The sequence below is a fragment of the Pleurodeles waltl genome, chromosome 8 (genome assembly GCF_031143425.1).
Source record: "Pleurodeles waltl isolate 20211129_DDA chromosome 8, aPleWal1.hap1.20221129, whole genome shotgun sequence".
In the NCBI taxonomy this organism is placed as follows: Eukaryota; Metazoa; Chordata; class Amphibia; order Caudata; family Salamandridae; genus Pleurodeles; species Pleurodeles waltl.
This window is the reverse complement of record NC_090447.1, coordinates 1,193,867,740-1,193,887,399: the sequence shown is the minus strand read 5'-3', so window position 1 is coordinate 1,193,887,399 and position 19,660 is coordinate 1,193,867,740. Positions and strand designations below refer to the sequence as shown.

Here is a 19,660-nt window from a genome sequence, read left to right as displayed (position 1 = left end):
ATATGTAAAGTAATATCCCTGCAGGACCGTTTTACATGCCTTTTAGAGTTGGCGTTAAAATATATAATAAGGGAATAGTCCTAAAATATTAATTTACAATTACTACGAATAGAAAGGACTGTGCCCTCATTGCATTTTTACTAATAGGGAGTTAGACGTCTTGGCACTGATTCACAATCTCATGCAAGAGCATGTAAATGGGTACACCCGTAGCACGAATTCTCATACTCATAAATGCTTTTGTGAATCGGCTCTAATTGGTATGACAGAGGCCCTTTAGACTCTACTACAGAATGTAATCACCCTTTCCAAGCTCCAAATGAGAGGTTGACCTATTCTCAAGTAAGACGTTTGCATTATCAAAATGAGACAAAACCAGAGCTATTGGTTATGAGGAGGCCACTGCTAGCCCCCATTTAGAAAGGCTATCAGTGAACGCCACATTGGATACCACCATGACTTGTGTCTCTAAAGAGACCTCTTGCACAATCAGAGTTCCAAAAGTGGCTCTAAGTTATGGAACTTGACAAGCCATAGTGTATGTTTCCACTGTTGGGGATTCACACCCACTTTGGTCACCTCTGACTCAGTCGGGTTCATTTGTAACCCTTCCTTACTGCTGGCACTAGGAGTTTGATGACTGACTAGGGAGATGCACCACAAAGGTAGAGCAGCACCGGCATGGTCCTGTATCCTACAACCGAAACCCTCTGTCATGTCCATCACGGATATAAAGACGAAATTAAAAACCAAGGAGGAAAGCACTGACACAACTATGAAGTTCAGGTGACATGGCCACAGCTAAATGATGGGGAGCTGAGGTGGGGGGGAAATCATCTCACATTTGCACCACTATAGCACAAAGGCAAGACACCCAATTCATCCATCAACAGAAGGATTTTGGGTGGACCCTGTGGCACAAAGCAGCTGAAAGCGGTATGCAGGCTCTATACAGACCACACAGATAGTTAAATTGCACTGCATGTTTGCTCTTTGAGGCAAGCAACCTTTTTAAATATGATGTCAAGGGCCCTGAAGCATTTTTTGACAAGTGACCTGATTAGTCAAGCCGCCTGCAGCCTCAGGTGATGCAATAGGCCTAGCAATGTGACAATGTTGACATGACGTCTATCACTTTTTGTGGACCATCTCGGCCAGTAAGAAGCAGCGTGTGTGAAGGATGTTTTCCGACTGCTTCCAAAAGCGCTTTTTCAGCAAACGTAAGCAATAATCCTACGGCAAAGACACTAGCTGATACTTGAATACATTTCAAACAAGTATATAGTAAAAAGAACTCCACAGCCCCATAAAATGTGGGTTAATCATTAAACTGCAACATCAATAAAAATGTCCCAGAACACCATCTCCGTGGACTTTTGGAATTATCATGGCTGAGAAAAATGCTCAGTTGGCAAAGAAAGAAATTCTCTTGCAATGGTTGTTTACAACTTGATAAATGACATGGCCATCGAAACTACTACACGGATACGGAGTGTGTTTAGCCCCTCTTCAAAGCCTGGATTCAAAATAACACGTGCATATTATGAATTGTTGTTTTTTGGCACATTACCTCTTCATTTTTTCTCATTAGATTGTACAGCATATGCCTCATTTTGAACAGTAAACTTGGAGGTTCACTCAAATTAATTCCAGCATTCTGTGAATAAAGGCTAATGAGTTTTCTCCATGGGGGAAAATGCTTTCTCCATTGAGTTAAAAAAAAAGTTAGAAGGTATGTGTGAATATTTTGCATTACCAAATATAAGTCACACGTTTCCTAAAATTGTACACCTGGAAATTTGTCATTGTAGGAAGTTTTCAAGTTCTCCCTGCCGGGTAGGTCTTTTTATTTTAGGAGGCATCTGCTCATTCACCTCTAATCTACTCACGTAATTCATAACACTTTAATCATCATCATTCAATTTCTGTTTCAGTCTTATCACTGAACTTAATTTGCATAAAAACCTTGTTACTTCTCATTCACATCTAGCAAACAACAACTGTCTATTGTTACAACGCATATATCAGAGAGTTCAAATATGATGTGTCTGTCTTGATTCAATTAATATAATTAGGCCCGATTCACAAAGGCAAACTTAGATGTTTGGTCTAAACGTAGACCAAACGTCTAAGTTTGCGACTTTGGGAATTCACATTGGGCATTTATGAGTATTACCTTTACGTCTGCACTCAAGGCAATCCAGCCACCACATTATAACCTTGGCGGTCGGACTGCCTCAAGACTGCTGTTCCCGCCAGAAAGATGGGCTGACGGTGGTTGGATTCATGGTAAGCCATGACAGCGCGGAACTCAGCACCCTCATGCTGATCACGACTCCACTTTCTGCCAGCCTTTCCATGGCAGTCTCACTGCGATGGAAAGTCTGGTGGAAAGCCAGTGTCGGGGCCATAGGGGGTCCCCTGCACTGGCCACGACCATGTCGTGGGTAGTGCAGGGGCCCTCCTGCCCAGGGCCCTCCTGCCCAGCACCCTTGGAATGAGCACTCTCTGCTTTACAAACAATGAGCATTCTGAGGGTGCTGGTGTGCTACGGTATAGGCCGAGGCCAATACCATAGCACTGTTCCCACTGGTCAACCCCGAGGGAACGTCACAATACAATGTTCCTGCCGGTCACCCTGGCGGGAACATTGTAATACAACGTAGGGACGCCACTGGCAGGATGGCAGCATCCTCCTCGCGACATTGGCGGTCTCACGGTGGGCCTGCGAATGTCATAATGTGGCCCTAAGTCCCATTCTGAAATGGGAAAGGGAAAAGAATACACTCAGAATTGTTGCAGGCATAGGGAATGGAGTCTCGCTATGGGTAAAATTACTTTCCCCATGGAGTAAAAATCTTAGTAAGTCTGTATAAATATTTTTACATGAGAACATTTAATTCACAGATTTTGTAGGAATGTGATAATATGCTAGGCCAAAAACCCTGTGGTGCATATTTCAGATTTTTCTATAAGTCCAGCACTTGGGCAGTAATCAGGTTTTCCATTTAATTAAGCTATGTAAGACAGCATTGCAACATAGGAGCAGTAAGGCAATTAAAGACCTGCATGTGTGTGTCCAGAGGAGCAGAGGACACACCCAAAAAGTGTCCACGGTTGAAAGGCAAGAGGTATCCATGTTTCTGGTATATTTCAACAGTATTACTTCTATTGTGGAAAGACCCCAGATACTTTACATTTCCAGCATGTTTTGAATGTGCCAGATGATGATGGGAGTATATGGTTCCATGTGGACCAACTGAAGTTTTTCTATCTCAACCCTCAGGCTAACTTACAAGATGTCGTGGTGCAAACACCATGACAGAGGAAGACTGCTGTGACTCCGCTTGCAGGTGCCACAGCCCCTTACATCACAGTCCTTGGAAGATGTGACATTCAGAATGGAAAGAAACATCACCCACCAACATCAGAGGCAGTTGGAGGAGTCATGACCAAGGATCCCTTAGTTGATGTAAATGAATGACACACAAAGGCGGAAGCAGAAATAAGACACAACAAAAGAGGGAGACAGATTATCCTCATGTGCATTTTCACTAACCTAAAGCTGACTTGCCCTTGTGGATACCCAACAATGGCCATATATATTCTATCCTTGTCACTAGGGATGCACCCAATCTTGTACATGGAATAGTGCACAACATTGAGCACATTCAAAAATGGAACGTGATCTTGAATGTGCAGACCGAGGAAGCAGAACTTCACCTGAAAAGTCCACACCTCAATCTCATTAAGCTATATGCCATGTAGAAGGGTGAAAAAAGAGTAGAACCATCCGGGAAGACTAAAACCCAAAGAACCTGCATTAAAGTACAACAACAGACTGTCACCTCAAGGATTGGACCAAGAAAGACACTGAACCTCAGTGTCCAGGTGTGGAGTCATCTTAGTGATCGCTTATTTGCCTGGTCTCTGCCTTAGTCACACATGTGGAATCACACACTGGCCAGTCTGATGACACACCTGGTAATGGGACTGATGAGAAGCGTTCTGGTATGCACAAGAGAGGGCCTGGTTGTCCTCTTTTATAGAGGAGATTAGAAGAAAGCATAACTGGAGCTATGTTGGCACTCTCCAGCTCAGCCAGCTTGAGAATGGCTCTGTTGCGCATGAGCAGAGTAGGAAACTACAGCTGTATGGAGAGAAAGACTGGAGGATTTCATATGTATTGGACTCCCAATTGAGTCTTTGACAAGCAACTGAAATAGCAATTGCTAGCTGATGGTAGTGTAGCATTCCTGGGCATTTCAGATGAGATGAGGAACCTAGCAACAGGGCCCCAGATCAGTTGCAGTGCATTTAGAAAGGTCTCCTGGGATTTTTGAGAAGCACACTGATGTTTACCACTAGATGGCAGGATTGTACATAGGCAGAGTTACAATGATGCATGGGACCACCCATTTAATTCATTGGGGCCAGAGACCTATAAAGGGACATCTTTTGCCTTCCAGCTGACCCTTTTGTGGACCACCAATTCTGGACTCCAACGACCCTTGATTGTTTATGTCTGTTCTACTTCATTTGGAGGGCGGGTGCTTTACTTTTGATCCTTTCAGTAACACATTTTTGCAGTTTAATAATGGTCCACGTTAGACCCAGTTAATGAGAAAAAGATGATGGTTGGTATCCGCATGTAATAATAAAAACAGTAGAAAATAGATATGTGATGTCATAATATTGTTTCCCTTTTAGGAAATGCATAGTTTGGTATTTGTCCGCCAATATATGTCATATGAGTGGCATGCATATGAGTGTGACTTGAATGTCCATTATAGATGATTAAACAGTATTTTGCAAAGTGATGACTTGCAGATACTTGTGTGAGGCATGAGATGTGAGGTGCAAGGTTGATTGGTTCTGTGTGAATGATATGCATTTAACCAAGGCGGCTCTAGGGCGGTGCGACTGGTGTAGCTGCACCTGGCACTGACCTCAGAGAGCACCGTGTTTACAAACAACACAGGTTTAAAGTTTAAAAGGCACCTGCTGTAGAGTTTTTTGTGTGTCCAGCAGTTTTCAGGCAACAATAAAAAAGTCAAGATAACTTTGGTGATTAATGTTCCTAGAGGAGAGAGATGGAGTTTAGTCTAGTCGCAGTTTCCACTCATGATAAAATAGAGCACAGGGTTAATATGCCTGCTTCAAAGAATGTGTACCATGCAAATAACTGACCTGTACTTTATGTAGATAGTTCAGTGGGTTATTGCTTTTGTCATGGAGATCCTATCGTTACTTGAAGTTTATAAGTTACATTCCTAATATCGCACAGAGAGCTATAATCAAAAAGCTGCATGCAAACTGCTTGGCATTTGAGAACAATCTGTTTTCCCCCAGTCTTTCATTAGCCTAATGTTGCTAAAAAGGGTTCATTGAGTAGAAATACCTTCTTATTAGTAAAGTAACCGCTGTGTACGTTTGGTTTCTCCTGACCAAACACTCCTAAAATATACTTGCTGCTAGTAATAGAAATACACCTTGTATTCCTGGAATTCGCGGAGACGAAGGTTTTTAGAGGCACAAGGGTGCAAACAAAGATTGTCCACTGGGCGCCACCGGTGCCAAAGCTGGCCCTGCATTTCATCGAAGCTAAGCATACAATTGTTTTCAGCGTCGGCATGGGAGCCGATGCTACAGTTCACATCTAAATAGAGACGGAGTCAGGATTTATTGTGGCCACATCTCATGCACGAGGCAGATTGGGAAGACGGCCTTTGGGGCTGCTCTGGAACTCGTACAAATGATGGATGGGTGACTGACCCAGCAGATCCCATAGGTTTGCATGTTTGGTGCTGTAGTCATTGGTGTGTTTTACATATTTGAGCTGCCAAATGACTGGGCCTACAGAAGTTTAGTGGTTGAATGCAACACCTATGATGTATGTACGTTGCCAGACAGATGAGTTATTTAGATTCTGAGGTCTAATGATATTCGGGTATATAGTGATGTGTATATGGTATGGCAAATGGTGTGTGCATGAAGACGTGAACTTTTGAACACTTCCGGGGACTTTCCGGAGTTCCAGGGGAGAATGTGTAAAGCTATCTTCTCTACTGGACTTTCAGAGTATGCAGGTGTACTGTTTTTGCAGGCCCCTGACAGCCTCCATCAGGAAGCTCAGGGGGGAGCTCAAACAATTAAGCTCGATGGGTGGAAGAATGAAGTAATTAGGTGAGGCTAGGCTGAGGCCAAAGTAAGTGGCAGGTCTTGTATAGAGGTGATTAGTGGTACTCTTGCAGAGGAGTTGTTCCTATATCTTGAAACTTCCAGAATGGCAATCATGTTCAGGTTGCCTCAGATGGATACAGAGTGAGCAGTTCACATGAGTTGTCTCAGGGCAGGAAGGCAGGACCTTGGTATGTGGGGCTGGTGATAGAGCAGACCTTCCATTCATTGGGAGGATCAGGAGAGTGACCGCCTCCTGCGAAGACTGTCTGAAACCTTTGCTGACCTAGCACCTCGCCATTGTGGCACTACACTTCTAAGCCAGAATTCCTAGTACAATCCAGTTCTTAACATGCAAACGACCGGGGCCATGATACAGAAGAAAAGAAGAGTGAGAGGAAACCAGATTTAGTGACTTCTGGTCAAGACATAAGTGGGAGACGCACTGCTTGTCACTACTGATATGGCTACAAACCTTGTGGGATGAATTAGAGACCTCCCTACTCCCGCTTGCAAAAATTGTCCATTCTATCATCAGAGTAGGGGCTTTAGTGATCTCGTGGAGAATGGGCCTCACACAAGCGCTCTTGATCCTGTGCCCCCTCACTGCTGACTCTCTACCATCCAAAAGTAAGCCTAGGATTCTTCTGGCTTTTTTGAGTGTTTGAGCCAGGGAGGAAAAGGAGGTGAAGACCTGCAACTCAAGGGTAGGGTGGCAGTGGGGAGGAGACAAGGTGAACATAAAAAATAAAAAAGCACTTACCTTGCCTCTGTCTCTGCCGTCACGCTCGTGGCTCTAGGGTCTGTGCAGTTTCACCAGCCCGAATGTTAGACACAGCCGGGTTGGAGAAACCTAAGTGAGCACATGTGTTTGGCAGGCCTAAGGCGGCCAGCCAGACATGTGCACTTAGCTGTACTCTCCCCTCCTCCTCCTCCCACCTCCCAGCCCCGCCCCTCCCTGCACTGCTGGCTGTGCCTGAAGCAGAAAAATAAAACGATAGTAAACTATCATTTTATTTTTCTGCTTCTGGCTCAGCCAGCGGGGCGACGTTCCTTCACCATAGCGAAGAAGCCACCTGTGTATAAAACACCAGATTCTTGTGCAAATGCAGAGTCTTACTATGTCAGATTAAACCGTTTGAATGCGATAATATTTAGATTGCTGACATTAGGATACAGTTCACAACCACTAAGTAATTAAGCCAAGTGGCTTTGTTATATCACTAAATATTTATCAGATAACATGCTGCCCAAAAAGACACCTTGGCTAGAGTAAAATGTAGTGAAATAGCTGGAATTCCTTTAACTGATACAGAAAGAAGATAGGTATATAGATAGTTGCTGAAATGCCTCTAGGCTACAAGAATTTGGGACAGACCTTTCCATTCAACTCACTTAAATGAAACAAAAACATTCAGCTGCCACTAATATGCTACGGGGATGAATGTAGAACAACACAATATTAGGTTTACAAATGCACGCTATCAACTTTGCTTGCTTTGCTTTTACTTTAAATATTTAGGGCCTGATTTAGAACTCAGCAGACTGGTTACTCTGTCACACCAGTGACGGATGTCCCGTCCGCCGAAATTTAAATCCCATAGGATATAATTGGATTTAGATTTCGGCTGCTGGGATGTCCATCACCGCTGTGACAGAGTAACCTGTCCGCCACTTCTAAATCAGGCCCCTTAATGTGTGTTTGAGAAGTGTTCCTGTCTTTACATCAAAACAACTGTTTCTTGGAATGATGATTTTTTCTCATGTCCTTTAAAATAAAATCATCAGATTTGTCACATCTATGTAAAACAAAGACTATGAGCCTAATTTAGATCTTTGTCGGAGGGGAATACTCCGTCACAAACGTGATGGATATTCCATCCACCATAATACGATCCCGTTATATATCTAATGGAAATCGTAATTCAACGGATCGGATATCTGTCACTTTTATGACAGAGGACATGATTACGACCTTGGCAAATGGGATACTCCGTCACAAACGTGACGGATATCCCGTCTGCCGTTTTACAAGTTCCATAGGATATAATGGAACTTGTAATATGGTGGACAGGATATCCGTTACGTTTGTGACAGAGTATCCCATCCACCAAAGTCGTAATCAGGCCTAGAGCCTTCCATCAACTGAGATCTAAATCTGTACAAGCTCTCTAAAAATGCATCTTTCCATGCTTTTAGGAAATCAAGTGATTTACTTTTTCTGTGGGGTGCTGGTCTCTTTTCAGTATGTACTTATATGTACTCAGGTAAAATGCTGTCTCTGGCAATGCAGGACACTCCAATATCAACCAATGAACATCCTGTGGGCTGGCCAAAGATGTGATTTACACTGACCTTAAAGTCAAAGACTGAAGGGGCTGACCTAAAGCCTATTCTAGGTGGGCCAACTATGGATGAGCCAGAATGTGAATGAAACTTTGTGGAAATTGATAAAACATGGTGACCTTAAGCCCCTTTATGTATGTCTGTGTATTATTATGTATTAATTTCAAGAGATTTTGAGAGGAGAAAATGTGAGAAAGAAGAATTTAGATTTCTTAAAGATACAGAATATGTACATTTCCTAATAGAGAAGAAAAGGCCCAGTTGCAGACCACATATTGTACCAATTAGATATCTTAAAGTCTATGCCACAGGCTCTTCATACAGGTACTCCAAGAGGGAATCAAAAGAGTTTAAAGTAGGCGTATTATTTTGTGAAGGGTAAATATTTAAATAAGAGCCAATATCCTTACCATTCATCCTACAATCTTTGCCCACTGTGTAATCACTATTTCAGGCCTCCCTCTACACGAGACCACAGTGTAATAACTAATCCAGGCCTCTATCTACAAGAGACCGCAGGTCATTTTAATTAAGAAAACGTTCACCAGTTTGGATCTTGCTGTAGTCAAAACCGTTACTACACGGATGCCGTCCCCCTTGGACTCCGAAAATGGCCTGTATTTGGGACTGATCAGGTGCCTAGATAGCAGATTAAGGAGAGCCTGAATGGCAAGACTAGACTGCTACTCTCAGTAGGTCGGTATGAACCCATCAACTGAGCCATGTTCAGCAATGACTGAAAAAAAGCTGGTATTTATTTACAAATGAAATAAGATCCCATAATTCAAGAAGACAGTGGAGTAATAATACTACTCAAGCACAAAAATCTGCAAAAAGACACACTTTAGGGCATTTGTAAGGACTCTCACCCACATATTGTTTGTGGCTTGCTTCATCATCAGCTTTCTCACCTCCAATGATGGTACATCTGGATGGGCTCTACCTACCTGAGGGAGCTCTTAGTATTGCTAGGGATCAGTTGAGGACAAATAAAATCACCTAGGGTATAACCTAGTAGGTACTTAATTCAAGGGATCCCCTGGTAAGGTTAAAAATGGTACTCACTTTGGTTAGTGCTCCAGTGTCTCGGGTCTACTTGTAATGGCCTTGAATTGCCTTCAAGGTCATTCAGCCTTCATCAGGACCGAGAGGAACCTCATAATTGTTTCTGAAACCAGCTTGCAGTAAATAACAAAGGCACTGCACACACTCATGCACACCTACATACGTTCGTTCATTTCTTAAGATGCCAGGTTCACTGTCTGTGGAGCAGGGATGAATAGTATATGCTTAATTATACCATATATACGTGAAAACCACATCATGCCAGTGGAACACACTCAGGTGATAAAACTCTTGGTGTAGGCACTGAAAACATAAATATGTGATGTGGTAGAGCAGTGATATGCAAAACACACAGGATAACAAATAGTGAGGCAGTAATCATGAATATTTCATAATGATAAAGTCGAGGCCGAATAGGCTGTATATATTTTCACTCACAACTAACAGGGCTTATAATTGCCCCAGAGGGTGATGGAAGGACCGATTCTGTTGTCACATTCTGTAAGTAGAAATGAGAAAGATGTGTAGGTAATTATAAACAAGCATTTGCAATGCAGTGGGTCTCTCATTTGCTCACTTGGAGCTATTAGCGTTATAAACTCCTAACCGGACTTTTCTTGTCACATAACTTGAAAAACAAAAGTAAAACAGTTTCACATAAGTGAGTCGATTCACAGCGCCACAGCCGCCATGAGCATCAGCGATAAAGACAGACACAAAAGGAAAAAGAAGTTCGCTTGCAGTCAAACTTATCGCCAAAAGTACAATTAGCCATGTAACAGCGGTTATAGCCAAGGTGGTAACAAAACCTCCCCAAGAAGGGACAAACATAAACTATTACCAGTGTCATAAAAGTATGTTTGAACTGCAAGCCCACAAACGAGTGATAGTGATAGGCATGAGCTGGGCATTGTTAAAAGCCCAGATACATACCAACACTTCAGAAAAGTAGCGCATGCACGCTGCTATGCTCGACCAAAAAATGTTGATTGCATCCCGCCCCCAGTGCAGTAACCGGGGTTGGATGTCTTTAAAGAGAAAAAATAAGCCCCATGGGTTGACTTAGGCATCGGTCCTGGTATCACCACCCCAATTCATCAAGAATCAAGGTCTACTTCAGTGCCTACAGATGCTTCCGTGGCCACTTCATGTTGGAAAAATTTGTGCTTATGAAGACTGTGTAGCACTGGGCATCACAAAATGCGTAGCATATGACATCATTCGTGCACCGCTTGACACACATGTAGTAGCGACCAGCCCAAGCAGTTTATGTGGTGGGTCACCTCAATGTGCCTGTGATTTGAGTCATTTCTATGAAATACCTATATGTGTGGTTCCATAAAACATCTTGTAGCCTAATTTGTGCTGTTTCAAGGGAATAAAAAGGGTACAAGAGGACTGGGTCTGTAACACTGTGCGAAAGGAGTTCTATTTTTTGTAAAAATACTCTTAAACCTTGCTCTCAGCCGACTGAGCTCCAGAATATACACCTGGTATTATTAGATTTGTGAAAAAGTGGTCCTGGACTATCGAATTCCTTACTAATTGAAGTGCGAAAATGAGTTAAAGTGTAAGCAATGATGTCTCGAAATAGTAAACGCCAGACTACTCAAAGTTTATAGTTCGGTATGTCAAAACCCAAATACACGCCATTTCCAAAGTCCAAGGGAGGACGGCATTAGTTCAATTATGTTTTGACTAGATGAGCAAGATCTAGCATAGTGAAGATTGTCTTATCTAGAGTGACCTGTGGTTTCATGTAGAGGGTGACTGAATTAGGGGTTATCCTTTGTACACAGGTTGCAGGACGAATAATACATATTTTGACCACTTAGAAATATTTTCTTCAAAATGTTTTTGCAGTTATCCTTTTAGCTTCCCCGTACTTGTGACATAAATCCGGAACTTCAAAGGCCTTTTATTCTACTTAACGATCTATTGTATCTGCCATTCACCTGGATCAGAGCTGGGACAGCTGGGGACAAATCCATCACAGTTAAAGCTGAGAAGCCAGGAAGTAATGTTTGATTTCAACCTCTCATTAATAAAAACATTTGTAAATTGATCACATTTACACATATGACTGCTGCACAAGATCTTGCTTCTTCCCAGGCTGAAGACCCAGGACATGATTACAGCATACCCTCAAAATTGCAAATACAATAAGTGTTCCTCCCGTACGCAATTCCGAGTATCACATTTTAGCTTGTGGAATTACGAACAAATTTAGCATATATGTATTTATTACTTGGTTAATAAACCACTACTTTGGACTATGAATCTTCGGAATTTACTTCAGTATTTAGCAGTAAAAACACACGTGTTGTGAGCAGACCATGCCCAATGTTTAATCTTGTTTGGAGCGTGAATGGGAATTTGCACCCAAAATGGGATTTTCTCTGGTTTTTTTAATTAAAGGCATATTAGAGCTGTCCTGAGCACTCGTCAGTTATACTACTGCAATGGCACCTACATGTGGCTACAATAAAAGCTCATAAGTTAAAATGATCAACCAAAATTGCTAATTCTTAACTGAAACAAATGGTACTGCATCAACCCTGCTGTAAAGGTTCCACAATGCTTTAGGATCTTTGTTTGTACACCAAAGGCCAAATTTATCAAAGAGTTGCATGGCTCTTGCGCCTCGCAACGGGGCGCACGAGCGGTGCAACTCTTAAGTTAGACTTATCAATTCACAAAAGACCACCTTGCGTGGCTTGCATGGCTAGATAACTCTAGCGTAGCGCAAGGCACCTCAAATTGCTGCATTGTGTTACTCTGCTGTGGGAAGGTGTTCCACGGGTGGAATGTGGGCGTTCCCACACATCCACCCATGGATTTTGGCACATTTCCAGATTTATCATTACTGGTAGACCTAGGAATGCGTCAAAACCCTATGCCTCCCTTGGTGAGGCATAACAAGGAGATTTCTTTTTTTTCTGCAGCACACATAGAAGGTGGAAAATGCCTCAGAGGATTGTTTTTGTGCAGGAAGGTGTCCTTCCCACACAAAAATAATCCTGCTTACAACGCAGACACTCTTGCACCATGATGCAAGGATTATGCTTTGGTACGAGGCAGCACATTGTGTGCCAGGGTTGGAAAAGACAGGAATGCCCCATACTATGTTAAATAAGGCACATTGCTGCCCTTTCCCTATTACACAGAGCTGCGTGATTTTGTAATAAATATATCCCTAAATGTCCTGGAGCGAGGATCCAACATACATAGAGATGTGAGGCCTACATTCAAACAAAGTTCAAATCATCTGCTCAGCAATGTGTAAAAGAGTAAAACACGTTTGAGTCCCCTGGAAGAACTGGGCCTAAAGATATGCAATGGCTTCCTCCAGCTTTAAGAGCTTAACTAAGCCCCTTACTTTTCAAGAAGCTACTGAAAAAGAAACTTTTCATCTGAATAAATGAAGGAGAGCCATAGCAAGTGCAAGTATATATTCGAATCACTAGACTTTGGCTGTAGACAGCTGCACCATTATAGCCTATAAGCTGTTGAAATCTATCAATTTCGCCACAAATAATGACTCTCTTTCCAGATCACAAGCACTGAACAGGCAGTCAACCAATGGACGGAACAACACTAACCACAACATTGTGTGCTCACTTCCTACATAACCCTTCCACATACTCTTTCCTCCTCCATTTCCCTTTACTCATCCCAAGCCTTTGGGTTGAGTAAATTAAGGATATACTCCCAATTAACACTTCTGGATTTCTTTCCTCCTCCACCCCTCCATTACTCCAGTCAATCTAACTAACAAACTCTCATATCCGCGGCTCAAAATAACTCATAATAATACTAAAACTGTACTCATTATTTCCCGATACTAATCCATCACTAATTCTTGTTGGGTTCCAGAGTAGCGTGTTACTCACCGAAAAGCGCTTCGACGCCTCGTCAGGGGTAGTAAGCGCTATATAAATACGATTACAATACAATACAATACATGCATGCTGCTGAACAATACTAAAAAGTAGCATGTTGACTCTCTTTAAAACTCTGCAGTCTGCTAAAACAAGATTATGGCCAGGATGGCTAACTCTCCACAGTAGAAAAAACAAAAAAAACAGCATAGCTTGTGTAAAACGAGTGTGCTTTACCCATTCTGAATCTTATCATTCTTTTTCCCACTTGATGTGTGATGACTCTAGGCAGATTCAAAATGTCTATTATGGGGGTGATCTATCTATCTATCTATCTATCTATCTATCTATCTATCTATCTATCTATCTATCTATCTATCTATCTATCTTTATTTATTTTAATATTTATGTGTTTATTCATTCATAGTGTACAGCCACCTAACCCAAAAGGGAATTTAGGAGTGGCGTTGCTTGCCATTATAATAAACATAAATAAATATAACTTTAAAATAATGAAGCCGGGTGGCCATGAAATAGCTTTAAATTTGTTGAAGTAACAATACAATAGAAAAGAAAAAAAGAAAAACATGGAAAACGGAAACGGCAACCGTAAATAAGATGGCAATGCTTAAATGACGCCAGTGCACTGTAAAGCACTAAATATATCAGGAATGGCTTTTTGAAAAAACAGGATATTAAGGCCATTTGATAGTTCACTAAATAATGGGTTTGCTTAAATGTATTTGAATGGAATTCCACAAAACAGGATAAGAATGCAAAAGCAGAAAAAGTTTGTCAAGAAAGTTTACAGAGGTAGAATAAGGAATTGGAGGATGTCTCCACTTCTCTATGCTGTGGAACTTCCAGCGATGTGATGATTGCCGACCAAAATCACTTATTTTAAACAGGAAACTCAGAGGTGGCGGCTCCTCAGCAATGGCGAAGGAGCATCGCCCCACTGGTTAAGAGCCAGCAGCTGAAAAATAAAACAATATTTTACTATTGTTTTATTTTTCAGCTGCTGGCTAAGCCAGCGAGTGCAGGGAGGGGTGAAGCTGGGCCATGGATGGGGGAGGTGGAGTGGATGGCAGTTAAGTGCGCATGTCAGTTTGGCCGACGTCATAAGCTGGCCAAACTGACATGCTCACTTAGGTGTCTCCAACCCAGCTATGTTGCACAACCAGGTTGGAGAAACAGCACAGACACCAATGCACTGTCTGAGCGGCAGACCAAGCCGCTCAGACCAATCCTGGTGCTGCTCTCATGCCTAGGTATAGCATGAGAGCAGCACCATGATTGTGTGGGGGAGCTGGTGCTGGTGTCCCAGGGACTGCTGGGATACCATCAGGAGCAAGAAGAGGAGTGAGGCAGCAGGCAGGGGCAAGAGAGGTAAGGTTTTTTAAAAATTATTATTTCCCCTGTTCCACCCCTACCCCCCACCCCCCATTTGAGATTTGCAGCAGCTGCCAATGATCAGTGGTAAAACAAAAAAGAAGGCAGGAAACGTACACTCTTTGGATTAAATGTTCAGACGTAATAAATGTTATCTTGTAAAATAATGCAATATAGTTAACCAAGTACAGCTGTTAGCCACTATTCAGGAGGTGAGCTGGCTCAGAACATTAAACTGAATTAAAGTAAGTGTCATGTTGTTCTTTCCGAAGACCAGGTAGCCAGATATTGGCAGGATTCCTAAGGGGATCCCATTGTGAGGAGGCTGGCAACAATTTAGAAAGTTATTCCGTTTAAATACAACTTATGCAATGTAGCAAAACAAAATTGTTGAACCACAGTGGTCTGTTGACCAGGATTGGGTCGAATTTGCCCAGAAGGAATTTTGTTCTGGAAGCTTGGGAAAATCTACAGGTGATGCAGAGTCCTTCATAATCCACTCCAGTGCAGGGAGTACAAAGCAGTTAAGATGTGACCTCAGAGTAACGTAGGAGCAAGAGTTTGGCTGTGACTTTTTGCGTGGTGGCATCAAATGTAGGTGGGGAGACACAACAATAGCCAATTGGATTAGACTAGGAGTGTGAAGTGTTAGCACTTTTAAGGGAAAAGCTATGTAGCTCAAGATGCCCTTTAATATACACAGATTGAAGAAGTACAGAATTGAGTTGGTGTATCAGAGGGCGGCCTACATCTAGGTCGTCACCTATTTTTCTACAGTGTGGGATAGTATTGGTGTTGATTGAGGCCAGCTGGTTTGTTGGGAGTGCAAGAAAGTGGATGGGAAGAAGGCTTACATTAGATAGGTGGCTATAGATCTTGAGATTTTAGGTTTGTTCGAGTAGAGGTTCAGATATGTGCTAGTATATTCAATGAGTTACCTTACGCCACAGGCGTTCTATAAAAAATTTACAAATAGAGGCTGGGAAGTCTAGATTACGAAAGGCAACCTGATGCATTCACTTGGTCTCTTCATTGTTCCAGTGCAACGTCGGGTTATCAGAGAGTACAAGCTGTAATGAGCACTCTGGGCCAATGTAAAGTGAACGACTGATGAATGTCTTACATGGCAAAGTCCTGAAATTCCACAGAAAGTAACTTTGGCATTTGACACTGTTTGTTGTATTGGTTTTTTATTTGCAAAATGGAGAACATAAAGCAACATGGAAGCTATTTTAATCATTATTAAACTTCGTCACACCCTTAACTTCAGAACTAAAAATGCTCACACTATTGTTTGTGTTCATTTGATGGAAGTTGATTAAAACTGGATACAGAGATTCATCTGCCACAACTGGTCCACCATCGTGTGCCTACAGTTTGAAGGAGACACAGCTTACTCACAGAGAGATTTGTGTGTAATATCCTCAAGAAAGTACAAGCCTGATTCAGAGTTTGGCGGGTGGGTACTCAGTACAAAATGTGACGGAAATCCTGTGTGTCTTTTCACTAGTGCCACAGAATATAATGCACATGTAATAGGTTGGATGGGATGTCAATCACATTTGTGACTGGGCACTCGTCTGCCAAACTCTAAATCAGGCTCTCTGTGGCATATTTACTAGATTAGTGGCGCAGGGCAACACAGCGCAGCAAGTAACCTTGCTGTGCTGCCTCGCGCCACAGGGAAAGGGCAGGAATGCACTGTATTTATGGAATACGGTGCACTCCTGTCCACTCCCCCTGCGCTGGGGCTGTTTAAGCAGCCTAGCACAAATGCAGGCAGCCTTGCACCATGGTGCAAGGCTGCCTTCGTTGCATGTAGGATTGTTTTTGTGCAGAAAGGGGCACAAAAACACACAGACACAATCCATAGAGGCGTTTTCCCTCTTTCTATGTGTGCTGCACAATGCAGCATACACAGAAAAAGGGAAAAAAAGAAGAACAAATTATATTTCTTCTTGCTTCACCTCACCTGGGGAGGCATAAGATTTAATCGCACTCCCAGGTTTACAAGTCCTTGTAAATCTGGGAATGCATCAAAACCCATGGTTGTTGCGTGGGAAAATCCACCGAAATGCCCATGGATAGCCCCCTTGAGGCAGAGTAAGGCAACACAGCAACTTGTGCTGCTTTGACTTACTCCATATCTATGAGGCCATGAAAAGCCACTCAAAATGGCTTTCCGTAGCCTCATAAATATGGGTCTGCAATCTGTACTGCCGGAGTGTAAAAAAAGTGACACTATAGGGGCTCACAGGGCTTTCTAAATATGCCCCTAAATGTCTGGTGCCTAGAAGCCAAAGCGCTCTGCTTAAGTGTTTGTCTAAATGTCACAGTGTAAGACCCCTTTGATCTTCTGTTTGATTTACATGTATATTTTACCTCCACAGGTGGAACTGCATGCGTGTTGGTTGGGCAGCCTTTTGACACGGCCAAGGTGAAAATGCAGACTTTCCCCAACTTGTACAAAGGACTTACAGACTGCATGGTAAAGACATACACTCAGTTGGGGTTTCGAGGCTTTTACAAAGGAACAGCCCCAGCACTTTTGGCCAACATTGCTGAAAACTCTGTGCTTTTCATGAGTTACGGATTTTGCCAGAAGGTTGTAAGAGCAGCTCTTGGATTAAACCAAAATGCAATGTTAAGGTAAGTGTCTGAAGAATGTTGAAATGTGGCAATGGACACAGGGCATTCATTGGCTGATTGTTGTTTTAGACGTTGTGTATAGGGAGACATTTTGACTATGCTACTGTTGGTGTGATGGCTGAACATTATCAAAACATTAAGAGATTGTCCAGTGGAAAATTCTGTTTTAAGGGAAGTGGATTTTCAAAGGTCACCCTTGCTATGGTGGAGTTCATCATCTCTCCTGTATTGCAGAGCTCAACCTGCAGGGTGTTGTGTACTCTACATGACTGTTGTTGCCAGTGAACAAACAGAGGATATCCTTGCATCGACAAATGCTGCTGGTGGAACTGTGGCATGTATGTGCTGGCAATGGGCATGTAACTCAAATGTGGAGGCACATTGCTAGTACATGTGGGAAAGTCATTCTTTTACCCTGTTCACCCCCATTTTGTCTGACTCATACTGGTGGTAACTGACTCTGACTGTACCCTGGATTCTGCTAACCAGGCCCAGGGCCACTGCTCTGTTTAAAAAGGTAAATAGGCATAATTACAATTGGCAATGACAGACCACTGTAAGCCTCTAGTATATAATCCGGCAAGGGGGATTCAAACTACCTATAAGTTCCTAATATATAAAAGGACATGGAGGTTTAGAGGCTCAGTAGACTTTTTGCACTGGAATGTGCTCTGCTGTGTTGCTGTGCTGTCATGTGTAAAGGCAGCCCTGCTTTGCAAACATTCTTTAAAAAGTAAAAATGTATGCAAATTCAACTTTAGAATTAAAGGTACTTCCAAAGTAGCAATCCACCTTACTTTTACATTTAAATCACCTCTAGGGTCTCCCCTAGGTGCCCCAGGGGTGGAGTGCCATCTGACGTTAAGCAGGACATTAAAAAATATATTTTATATGCCCTGGTGAAGCAAAAACTGCCAATTTCCTTTTCCCCATTGTGGACACCTAAGGCATAAGGCACCGAGTGCAGCGCCACTTTCCTTGCACCCCTTAGCTCCTTCCTAAGACCACCATGTGTGTGCTGTATCTAAGATATGGTGCACCATGGTGGTAGTTAGGGAACAAGTGTCAAAATGTTTGACGCTAGTTCGGGGCTTTGCAGGATTAGCATAAAAAATGTTGATGCTAATACTGCAAAGCCCATTGAGGCCCATTGTAAACAATGGTGTGCCTCCTTTTAACGCCTGCTCGGAGCAGGCATTAAAGGTGCCAAAAAGAAATGACGCAAAGAAATCTCTAAGATTTCTTTGCATCATTTGTTTGCCCCCCCCCCTAACGGGAGAAAGCCCTGTTTGCATACATTATGCCTGGCACAGGCATAATGTAGTGCAAAGGGTTACAAAGTGGTGCAATGCATGCATTGCGCCACTTTGTAAATTTGGCATGGCGATTTTGGCCTTGTTGGGCCACATTAGCATAAAATATTATGCTAATGTGGTGCGAGGAGGTGCTAGGGACTCTTAAATCTGCCCCTTAGTTGAATAGGCTAACATTGGCATTTTTTATTTAAGTATCAATATTGCTAGGAAGGAGCTAGAAACATCAATCAATGACTCTAAAGCCTGGTAATGATAAATCCAACAACTTGTCACTGTTTAATTTATCATACCTAATACAGAAAATAAGTTATAAGACTTTCTTTTCAGTGAGCCAAAATCCAGCTTTCTAGCAGCTTCTCCTGATTGGTCAGCCTTAACAGGCTTAGCCAAACTGCTTTGATGAGGTTATGGGTGGCCTGCATAAAGCAGAGGTTATCTGATGTGGGGAGCTCTGCAGCTTCAGAGCACAGGCCAGAAAGGGGACAGGGTAAATCAAACTGGGCTTCAAAGAGGAGAGAATCCTCCATCTTGGATTTTTAAAGCGCACTGCTTTGTGGGACAAAAATATGCCACACTTTGGAGGAAGCTGTCATGCTTTTGGGTAGCACCCTGCATCTCATTGGATAGGGGTGCCCCCCTGCTTTTTCCCTCCAGACTATTTAATAAATATGTGAGAGCTGCATATCAACTCACATCTGCTGCCTGTAACTACAAGGAGAAGACAGTCTGTACTGCTTGAACCCTTGTCTGCACCCCAAAGACTGCTCTATGAAAGCCTGCTCCTGCTGCACACTCGGAACTACAGCCATTTTGCTTACAAAAGGATGAATG

The 19,660-nt window shown here is 42.6% G+C and overlaps 1 protein-coding gene across 1 annotated transcript in view; it reads left to right on the top strand.

The window, feature by feature from the left end:
- Positions 1-19,660, top strand: part of LOC138250519 (mitochondrial ornithine transporter 1-like) — a 133,761-nt gene that overhangs the window by 32,444 nt on the left and 81,657 nt on the right. The window contains exon 3 of the mRNA XM_069205476.1: positions 17,255-17,513. Within this exon, the coding sequence (XP_069061577.1) occupies positions 17,255-17,513 (259 nt within the window). The remainder of the gene's footprint in view (positions 1-17,254; positions 17,514-19,660) is intronic.